Source organism: Pocillopora verrucosa, chromosome 2 (genome assembly GCF_036669915.1).
Source record: "Pocillopora verrucosa isolate sample1 chromosome 2, ASM3666991v2, whole genome shotgun sequence".
NCBI lineage: Eukaryota > Metazoa > Cnidaria > Anthozoa > Scleractinia > Pocilloporidae > Pocillopora > Pocillopora verrucosa.
The window spans coordinates 14,186,573-14,198,188 of NC_089313.1; the positions used below are offsets into that span (position 1 = coordinate 14,186,573).

At 38.4% G+C, this 11,616-nt stretch overlaps 1 protein-coding gene across 1 annotated transcript; it reads right to left on the minus strand.

Moving 5' to 3' along the window:
- Positions 1-967: 967 nt before the first annotated feature.
- On the minus strand, positions 968-5,781 carry LOC131791205 (transcription factor 24-like). Its single transcript, XM_059108543.2, has 2 exons — positions 5,283-5,781; positions 968-2,772 (listed from the first exon to the last, which is right to left on the minus strand). Exons 1-2 carry the CDS (start codon positions 5,610-5,612, stop codon positions 2,677-2,679), a joined length of 426 nt encoding a protein of 141 aa, XP_058964526.2. The 5' UTR covers positions 5,613-5,781; the 3' UTR covers positions 968-2,676.
- Positions 5,782-11,616: the final 5,835 nt, after the last annotated feature.

Below are 11,616 nucleotides of genomic sequence, written 5' to 3' on the forward strand. Positions count from 1 at the left end.
GAAGAGCATAAATAAAAAGACACCACAAATTATTTCTAATCTTTGTTTAAAATAGGACAGGAAACGAATCTTCCGAAAAAAATCTTAAAAAAGTAAAAAAGAAAAAAACGGCAAGTCCCCCGGAACAGGATTTCCATTCTTACTGGGATCGCTTTCGCGGTATAATGCTCTACCCACTGAGCTGTGGGGAACTTGCCATTAATAGCGAGCAAATTTTAAGATTATATGTAACAATTTGGGTTCATACTGCTTGGAACAAGTGAACAAAGATTCTCTAGAAGAAGTGTTTTGACCCTAAAATAACTTTTCTACAAAGGCGTTGTTGTTCGATTTAAAAATGTTCAAATTCAACAGCGTTCCGATGCGTGTCCTGAGTTTAGTAGGAAAAGGCTAACCTTGCTAATAAGTGGAACGAAGCCTTCTCTATTGTATTGAAGTAAAAAAGGCGAGCATACAAAGACACTCCACATTATTTCATATCTTGATATAAAATAAGAAAGGAAACGAATCTTTGAGAAAAAAAAAAAAAGCAATGAAAAAAACGGCAAGTTCCCCGGAACAGGATCTCCATCCTGACTAGGACCGCTTTCGCGGTACAATGCTCTACCCACTGAGCTGCGGGGAACTTGCCATGAATGGAGAGAAAATTTTAAGATCATATGAAACAAGTGAAGCACGTGCTGCAAGAAAGAAGTAAACAAAGATTTTGTGGGAGAAGTGTTTTGACCTTGAAATGACATTTTAACAAAAACTTTATTGTTTGATTCATCTATGTTCAAATTCAACGGCGTTCTTGAAATTAGGAGCCGGAAAACCTCGTTTCCATGGCCTTTTCCCTTACTTGGGGGTGGGGCACCCCACCCCCAAGTTAGGGAAAAGGCCATGGAAACGAAGTTGGGAGCCGGAAGCAAAAAGTAAAACTTGTCAATAACTGGAAGACAACATTTGCTATTGTGATGAAGTGAACTCAAGATTTATTATAAGCTTATGATAAAATGGGGAAAGGAATGAATCATCGGAAAAACAAAGAAAGATTAAAAAAAGAAATCAAACAGAAAAAAAAAACGGCTTGTGAAAGGTTAAATTTTGAGATCATATGTAACAAGTGGAGTACATACTTCAAGGAACAAGTGTACAAATATTTTATGGAAAAAGAGTTTTGTTATTAAAATGACGCAACTTCAAAAACCTTGTTGTTTGATTCAATAATGTTCAAATTTAGCAGCGTTCTGATGCACGTCCTGAATTTGAGAGTGTTGGAAAAGGGCCAAAAAGTGGAAGAGAACCTTCTCTTATGTAATGAAGTGAAAAAACGGGTATACAAAGACACTCCAGACTATTTACAAGCTGGCTATAAAATGAGAAAACTAAGAAAAAAACTTTAAAAAAAATTAAAACAGGAATAAACCAGATACGTATTTTAGTTATGATTTAACTGGCTGAAAGAAATTGCAACCTATGTAGTTCGTACTCAGACCGCTCTCTTTCTGGATGTATGAGGAGCCCTGGGAATAAAATTAAGAGAAAGAGAGGTGTCGTTTCAGCTCTTCACGTAAGTGGCTTTACGAATTTTTCCTTTATCTTTGAAATGCCTTACTTACTCATAATAATTGCCTGATATGCTCTTGTTTGATCTTTTTTAAAATTGTGGCACATTTCATGTACTTGGAATTTCTTAATGCTGTAAGGATAACTTAAAACTAACCCTTTAAGTCCCGTTAGCGACCAAGACAGAATTTCTCCTTACTATATCCATACAATATCATGCAGACAAGTGATGAGAATTCGAAAAATTTCAATTATGGGATTGCTAATTGATCCGATACCAAATTCTCCCAAATAACATAATGAGAATCGTTTGGCAGACAGTAAGGAGAATTACCAATGAGATCTTGGGAGCTAAAGGGTTAACGATTTAGCCCGCGATGCGCTCGAAGGCTCGTTAACAAGGACGACCTAGATTTAGTACATCATAATTTAAAACTGTTTGACGTTAACGATGCTCGGCAGATTTATGCACGATAAGTATCTACTTTCGATTACTTGAAAAACTGACCCATAATTTTTTGTGTGAATATACCTGGTTTTCAAAGTTACGCGTACTCTCTTTCATGACCCCGGCAAAGGAGGCAAAAAGACATCGTTTTTTTTGGAGAAATTTATACTTACAGTATATGTGTCCGTAAACCCGCCCTATATTTTGCAGAGGAAACTGAGAAGGGACAAGAGTCGAGTTTTTATGTTTGACTGAGAGATACTATCCGAGCGATTATTAAGCGACTATTTCACGTAAATGTTCCAATGATTCTCGTCAACAAACGACTGGATTACTGTCGGGAGAAATTCTGAGGTCGCATAACTTTGAACACCGCTCTTAATATCAAACCGTATTTTTGAATTGAAAACGTTTTTTTGAAAAAAATAAAAAAAAACAATAAAATCATTTGCGCCATTTACCTCAGTTGTTTGGACAGTAGAAAAACTCCAATCTTACGTTGAGTTGGTAGAACAAAACAAAACAGACCACTTATTCGGCTTTCATATTCAGATAAAAGGCTTGGGTCATAAACGTGGAAAACAGCTGCGCTAAAGCTCTCGCTCAAGAATAACTTAAAACGACCAATAATTTTGTCGAAGGGGAACTTTGCTACAACGCAAAACCATATTTCAGTCAGTTCACTTCTCTTTGACTATAATTTGTTGTTTTGTTTGTGTTTCGTCAAGTTGAGGTCTCAAAAACTCTGACAGCAGCTGGCATCTGATTGGCCATTTCTGAAAGAGATGAACAAAATTAAAGGTCCAGTTAGATTACATGAATTTGAAAGCCAGCAAGGAAAATTAGTCAGAAAACGTGACAAGCCCACAGCCTATGTAGGAGGGGGGGAGCTGTCTTTCCATTTCCCTTGAGTTGACCAAGAGTAGAGTAAAGGCGAACAGGAAAACCAAGCAAACGAAAATCTCCCTTTGGCCCTGACTTCAAGCGAGTCCGCACGCTCATCTCACACTTCTCTCGTTGGTCTTGATGGAAAAAGCAGAGTACTGACTAACTTTATTCTCCTCCTCCATGAAAGTCCGCTTAACGTCACTCAAATGGGGCTTCTCGTTTCCTGGGTCGACAATTCCAAGAGAAAAATAAGGGTGCACAGGAGTTGGTTCAGGATCCCATAGATAGCCTTGAAGAAATTAAGAAGTCTTTTCACCGAAACGTTTTACAAGGATGACATGGATCAGTTCTTCTGAGTGAAAAAATATAACAAGCTGCAGCGTGGAGATAATTTTGTCGATGCAGAAAGGAAAGGAAATGTTTTTTGTTTTGTTTTGTTTTGGTTTGATATGAGTGAACATTCACTAAGCGAACGTCTGAGGGAGAGGACTTTCTTTAACGTGAAAAAATGACAATTAAAAAATGGCAATGGACATATCTTCGCCCAAGCCCTGACTGTGGCTCTCTGTTCCCCGATCGGAAGCCCTCCATTATTTCAGTGAGTCGTTTCTTGTGGTGACGGAAGACAGTACAGGACACCTTGCCCGCAACCCGTCCCAATGAAAGTCAGCGCCATGTTCCTGACATTAACAACTTCGAGATGAGACTATTTTCTGAGCAAAGGAGCACTGCATATCTAAATGTGTTCGTAGAGAGAAAAATAATTGGTTCCTCGTTTCTCTTGTTCATCATACCAGACGAAGAACAAAGGAATAGGAAAATAAAGCTTTTATCCCTTATCCCCATGCCACGAATCCCTCTCCGCTTTACTGTTTAACACTCTTTCTTCTCAGCATGCAGAGTCGGATCCAAGGGGAGGAGGGGAGGGTCTGAGGTCCGTACCAACCACCACCACCCCTCCCCCCACCCTTGCCCTTATCATAACTGTAGGCATTTTTTACGACGAGGCTGGCATCAAAATTAATGCAACAACAGTATTACATGTTACAACTTGGTATCAAGTATTTAAGATGTACTTCTCTTGAAATATATCTTATGAAGCTAATAGTGTAGAAAGGATGGTTCATTTTCGTCGAGTCATATAATGGCGCTGTTTCGTGTGGACACTTCAGAATATTTGATTACTTGACCTTTTCAATCCCACGATCTAGTCATCAATTCTCCGTTCAGTCTGTCCTACATTTTGTATATTTTTAGCTTTGAGAATTTGGTATTTAATCAAATAATACCACCTGATTTACATTTTCTTCATCCTCATCACACTTCTACTTGATATCATATTTTTGTGACGATGGAAAATCCTTTTTCGTCATTCCAGGTAGCGTAAGGGGTGACAGCATTGCGGTAAAAGGGTCAAAACTGATGTACTACATCTCTCAAATACTCTGCCGCCAGGAGTTTGTTTATCCGCTCTCTGTAATTCACATGTCCATGAATCCAAATTCTAAGATTTGCTGTTACTTTCGTAAAAATATTCGGCTATTTGGCTGGTTTGCTAAAGAAAATTATCTGAGAATCAGCCTTAATTTCCGTTCGATCGATCTTCAAAGTTAACCGCTTGTAGTAAAAAACTGAAAGCGTCGAGCGCCAGCCATTTATCAGATGATTTTGTCTCCATAAATATAAACTCAAAAAACGAAAATAAACTACTTTCTCGATGATTTTTCCAAATGTCTTAAAGCTCTGTTATCACACTTTTTTCATATCATCTTGTTTTGAATAACTTAAAACAATGAAAACTCATTAGTTCAATAAACTTTGTGCTTTCCAAAGTGCTTTTTTATCTTCTTCATTCCCCTATCTTTGTATCGTCACGAAAGCGTGGAAACATCGCTTAAAAAACTCCTGTGTCAAACGGGAAACATCTTAGTCATAACAATATCAATTTTTACCTTTTACCAACAAGTTTTGAACAAAGTTAAGATTCTACAGCAGCGTGCCGTACTACTCATGGTTTTCTCATTTTGAGAGCCCTGAAAGTGCCGCGGAAAGCTGATTGCCCTACAAAATGTTTACATAAGTAGTTATTTACGCTTCAGTCAAGATCGTTAGACTCAACGAAGAACATCAGTCAATATAAAAAGTTGCCGACCACGAACGTAGACTGTTTACACGAACCCCCGACTTGTGGAGCAAAATAAACATGTCTGTTGTGATTGGAGTTTAGCACTTCATTTTAAGATTGTCACAGAGATGATTTCCTTGAATAACAAATTCGCGAGCATAGCGCTCATTCATATCCCTGATCGCAATTAAGGTGGACACGAGATCAAGGGAAGGTAATGTACACTTTCAGAAGAATTTTGATGCTTGTGACATTTACAAAAAGCGCTCTTACCTCAATGAAAGGACGGAACATGCCGCATTTATCCTCCACCTTGTGAGGCAAAGAGTTTTCTTCAGCTGCACACGTACCGTTATGCAGCACATCGCGGAGATGAGAGATGTAATCGATCGCCAATAACAGGATATTGAGCCTCGGTAACTTAGTATCAGGTGGAACTTGAGGCAGCGTTTTCTGCAGTTTTAAGTACGCCCTCTTCATATTCTGCGCTCGGACCCTCTCGCGAAGTGCATTAGCTGACGGCGTGTCCGAACTTCCCTTCCGACGCCTTGCTGGTAGTTGTTTATCTGTCGTGGGCGCAATTGTGGAGGAAAACTTTCCCATGGTTTACCACAAGCTTGTACTACTAATAGCTTTGTATCCTCGATCCCCGTTAATAGCTGCGGTCGTGACTATGTAATTCGTCTTCCGTCTGGTTAGTGAATCTTGTGCGCGCTGTGGAACACAATCCCTAAATACCTCCCAGTTCGAGTAAAACGCACTGAGAGTTACAATATTCATACGTGTGCAAAGACTTGATAACGTGGTTAATTAAATCTAGATAGCGACAGCCGCCTGAGGATCAGATGTTATCCTGACTGTGATGAGATGCCTAGTGCATTCGTGATTTGGCTTTCAGTCTCACTGTAACAAATGGCCTAAATTATTTATAAGTGATGGTTAATTACCTTTGCGTGAAGTTTAGTTAACGCTGCAGTTTGCTGATGAGGTTTTTATTGTAGCGTAATAAATTTGCAATATTCTTGTCGAAATTGAGAGATCTGCTTGCGAGAAAAACACGAATGTTCCATAGGCATCAACAACGATGAGGAAAAGCGATCGATTTATCATTAAATGCTCTCAACAGCTGGTCACATCCAACTTTCTGCGGAACTGTATTCAATGACCCTGAACGCGAGGTACGTTTTTAGAACGCGATTAGGTAAGTTTCAGGAATGGATTCTACGGCTGGATAATTTTCGTTATTCAAAAAAAGGGACTACGGAAGGGTAACACAAATTGCCCAGTCGTAAATTTGTTGAAAAACAAAAGTGGATAATTTTAAAAGGATAATCTTATCGGAATAAGCCGCTACCGAACAAATTACAAATGACCGCAAAGACGGCAATTACTGGAAGCATCTGAACCACATGTGAAATTTACATTGTTCTTTGTCATACTCTCTTGTTTTTCATCTGTTTTTCTCTACTTTTGAAGGATGTTTCTAGAAGGGAATTCAACTGAATTCAAATGCGTTTTATATCTCTAATTAATGATTTTGAGCGCAGCCCATCACTTGACGCAAAGGTGCAAAGCCTTCTGTTTTACTTCACATCAAGATTGGATCTTTTGTTACTTTAAATACCAGAAATTGATCCTCTCAGTCGTTCCATATAACGTGCAATATCAACCAGAGATCTGCGCAAGGAGCTTTTACAGTAAAAACCAAGAATTCGCAGCTGAGTCTTGAGAAATGGAGGGTATAACTTTGGATGACGGAACACTTCATCCCATCACCCTCATTCCAAGTTACTTTTTCTTTTCGTGGCTTAGCATTGATCAGAACTGACCTTCCATGCTGTTCAGGTTATCCTTGAATGAGCATTTTTTCGAAAAAATTTCCCAATTTTTTAAGGAGTCTACTGACCTAGAGCGGCCATATCGGCCAGTTCTGACCAATAGTAAGCGCCCTTAGAATTAAGCTTTAATGATTAGCCAGTTTATCAAATGAACAGTTGTAAGGAAGAAACCTAATTTTAAGTCTGACTACACGAATAAGGAGAACCTGCTAACAAAACGAATCAAAGTCTGGAAAAAATACTTCCTAGTATTACACGATCAATACTGCACGTACATGCAAACATTTCGACTTTCTCTATTCTGTGACTTAATGATCTCAGGCTCTAATCACCCTGCCTCCCGAGCATATGTGAAATCAATTAATACTTTTGCGTTGACAGGTCGGCTCCCGAGACATCATCCATCATACGCGCAAATTTGCGACAAATGTTTGACCTTATTGAGGAAGATTGAATTCACGCCAACATCACCACTTAGAAAACAAAAAAAGATATGTTTCGAATATAATTTCGACATCCTTTAAATAGCGAATTCAGTTTTCTGTTTTTAACGTCTACTTCTGAAATCTATTAATGACTATATAGCTATGGAACTGCTAGAAAATTCTTCCGATTTTAATCGGAGAAGGACCCTGGTTAAAAGTTTCATTGTTCTATGTTCGTGGCATGTGGACGAGCAAAGATGTTTGCATTCTTAAATATTTTTTTATTTGACCCGTGACACCGCTGATGGTCTGACGATTCAATTAAGCCATCATTATTCTGACAGACAGGAAGTGATGAGCATTACTGAGACGAAGTTTCTTTTCTGGTGCTTCTTGCAGCGCGAAGTGGGTGGTTTCTGAAAAGTCCAGCTTACACAACATAACAGAACGAAGGATAGAATGGTTATATAATGTAGAAACATGGCAATACTTAAGCGAAAGGTCGTTCAATGGATAGACAAGATACCACAGAAAGATCAAGTTGGTTTCACAAGAGTATTAGCTAAATTTTCTTCAAAAAGGAAAAGTCTCGAAAAAGTAATGAATTGAGTTTAAGAAGCGTTAATTCTGTTTGTTCAATTCGGAAAACATTTCTCAAGGCTCCTCTTTCTAAGAGTATAGTTTGGTGTCATTGGTATGACACCTAATTCTCAGCTAACAAAGCGGCGTGGACATGAATGTTCAAAAGCTAGGAGGCAAAGCCCTTAGAGCTTTGGAATGTGTGGTTTGAAAACTACCTAGTCAGCAAAAAACAAGTATATTGCAGTTCAACAGTAAGGCGAAACAGTTCTCAGGTTCTTCCTTCTTAAATTTCACTTTAGCTTTACTTTATTACAATACGCTGAGATACAATAACTTTCTCTTCTGCAGGGTCAATTTAACCTGTTTAAGGCTTTCTAGAGACGAGCCAATAGTGGTATGAGCAAAATAAAAACCAGAGGGTTGGGGAACTAAAACGCCATCGACTATCTTTCGCCTGCACTTTCGATCTTCACACCAACCTATAGTCTCATATACACTAAGTTAATTTAGTGCTCTCTCCTACATGTACATACCCACTCAGTCAGGTTCGGTTCTGCCGTTTTCTCGAGTCCAGTCCACGATCTACCCGAAAAAGAATCATTCACTGAACGACGGCTCTCATTCGCAAACATTCTGTTTCATTGATCATCAAACATTTTTCCTTGCGAGCAACAAATTTGGAGAACGTATGGGTCGAAAGTGTCTTAAATTTCTCTCCAACCGATGTTACTGATGAAAGCTCAAAAACTTGACTCTTCTCGGCTGAGCAAAACTGAACCTATTTTAGCCTTAGTTTAGTTTAAAAAGGATCTTGGTTTATCATGCTTTAGAAATGTCATGTTTCAGTTCTTACTATCATTAAAAGAACATTTCATTGTTTTTCTAACGCATATTATCTTACATAAAGTTAAACTGAGCTCCACACAAATCAACATAAACGATTTCCTTTCGGTCAGTAAAAAACTAAACGACTTTGAACTGGAAGCAGCTGTTGTGCTCAGCAACACGCTACAGCAAGTCAGTGAGTCAAGAAAGTCTGGTAAACATAAAAATGCCAAGAAAATGAAGGTTGTACGTGGTTGCAAGCGTCGATGTGTTACTGTATGATCCACACTTATGAAAGGTTCTTCATATTTCTATTTTAAACCTGCTGTTTTTTTTACATAAATGCCAGACAGTATTACAATGAGCGTGGATGTCTGTTAATTTAAAACGTGATAAAATTGTTTCGTCCTATCAATGCTCTCGCCTCCAAGAATAAGTTGTCCTCACTGTCTAATGTACAGTTAGTGTAATTTCGGCTCTGAGAATTCGCTTGCTGTTAGAAATTCTTGGTCTCCGTTTCAGCTGTTGTCTTTTATCAACGGCAAAATGCGACAAAGCGGATAATTGCGAAATAGTATATATATAGAACTGTCCAAATGAAGCATCTGCTGGAAAGAACCAATTGAAAGGAATCCAACAAAGAGAGAATCAAAGTTATAGTTATACTCTGAAAACGTTTCAACCATCAGAAACTAGACACGCTTAGTTAGTGGCAGGATTTCGGTCTCTTCTGCACCAAATCAACATTAACTTAGTGTGTACTGTTGAGAAATATTGAGCCCTCAATTTGAAATCTAATTTTATTGCATGACTTCTTCAACGGTTCTTGCATGTGTGGCCTAGAAGACTTGGCGTAGCTTAGTTGATGTCCCGAATTCCGTCTGTCGATAAAGAGACTTGAGTAAGAACTTAAATAAAAGACCATAGTTCTTGATAACTGCCATGATAGTCATACGATAGGCCTATTCAGTTTCATTTCATAACTACACTGATCTAATCTTAAATCCAATATGTAATATTGTATTTGCGTTCAAGTGTTATATTGATATCTCCTCTTGAAATTCTCAAGTACACTTTGAAAGTGCTTTTCTCGTGTGCAAACCGAAAATTATTCACCAGCTTTAAAAGAAGCAAGAACGACAAAATCAAAAAATAAACGCGACGTTTTCCCTTTATTCAACCCAACCACCTCAGATATAACGTGTCACATAATCACAGAGCTATCCATCTGTTCTGAAGTTATTCCCACGAATCGAACATTCCAAACCAAAGAAGATAACGCTGATTATGTAGATGACTCTGGGAACGTAGCCTTTATCATCGAGAAGAGCTGCGCAAAATTGTATCGGGAAAAAAAAGCAATAAAATAAAGCGATAACAATTTAGATAAGTTGTTCCCTTTTCTACATCACTCACCGTCAGCTTATAATTACATTGCCTTAGCAAACGACTTATTTCCGGCCGAAAAGAGCAATGATAAGGAAAAAAAGATTCCACTGGAGCTAATTCCTTAAGAATAAAATTACGCGTTAAATAGCTTGAGGAGGGTAGCGTTAACTCCAATGAACCTTACTTTGCGTCCTCTTAGACGAAATCCGATTAAAACCAAGCTTATCTCCTTTATTTCAACACATAGGCCACGGTTCACAGGACATGCGAGAGACTTGTTGACTGTTGTTGGCGTCAGTTACAATCTTAGGTCTATCTTTGAAATCTGTTTTAGGGACAGCTGAGGTTTTCGATAAAATGCTTGACTAACGCTCATAGAAGAGGCCTTTGTTTGATACAATTCTCTGCAATACTCTTTAAAGACGTGCTGAAGGCCAAGGTTCAGCAGAAGGAGTGCGTATCTGACAAAGTTCCTTTGAATTGGTAGATTGTCTGTGGATTGTGAAAAGGAAGCTCTGACAGCAGTGAAGTGTATCAAAAAAGAGTAGTTTTCTGATCAGTCTCATAACCTACCACCACGTTTACCATTCTTTACGCGTGAAACTGAATGACTCGTGTTGAAAACATTCTAATAGAACCAATTAAGAGATTAATTCTAATATAACTGTCGATGCCAAGTAATTATTGCGCTGCTGGGCAACTTTTATCATCCGAATTGGAAGGATTATGTATTCATAAACCGGCAGTAACGAACTGGTACACAGCTACGAAGGTGCCACAAAACCTTTTCCTTTACCGCTTCTTCCCATTCACTGACAGTAACAACTGATCAAAGAGCTACTTCTCATCAACAGCGCAGTTTTTAAATTAAATTCATACAAGATTGCCTTGGTTTAGCCTTCCTCGCGCCGTGTTTGGCCTAGAAAACTCGCAACATCCGCTCAACCAATCAGATGCTAAACCGGAAGAAACCACGGATTGGTCACGTGCGCTTTCCCGCGCTTTAAGCAGTTTGCCCATTTTACCTAAGTTCCTATTCGTTGTATGTCTATGTGATACGTTCCTTTGATGTGATTGGTTATCATGATTACTTTTCTTGTGCCTTGGCTTGAGTGGCACAACTGATGTGTGTCAAAGAGTCTAGCGGAATAAAGAATTTAAATAACGCCATATCTTAGCACAGACCATTCAAATATCGTCCCCGCAATCGTTTGGGTAGTGAGGTCATTCTGAAGCAATTTAAAGACAAATTGTAATTACCTTGACGTATAGTAAAAAGCTTGTTCTAGAAAATAAGGTAAACAAATACTAGTAGACTCCAACTGAGTCTTAAAAAATAATAAATAAGACGAGACTGATTACTGACCACGAATACAGCAAAAGGAATTTCAATGAAGTTTTTGATATTAGTTGTTGTGTACACCTCAATAAGTCTTAAGGAGGAACTTCACAATCTTGATATCTTGATTCATAAACCATTTAAATAAAAGCCCACAGGAAAAAACTTCTTTCCCTGGACTCAATTTGATTATTAACTAATAACAGGTT

Coding starts and splice junctions, on each gene's coding strand:
- LOC131791205 (XM_059108543.2), bottom strand. CDS start 5,612: ATGGGAAAGTTTTCCTCCACAATTGCGCCCACGACAGATAAACAACTA. Junction 2,773..5,282: donor TGTTCCGTCCTTTCATTGAG/GTAAGAGCGCTT, acceptor CATCTCTTTCAG/AAATGGCCAATCAGATGCCA.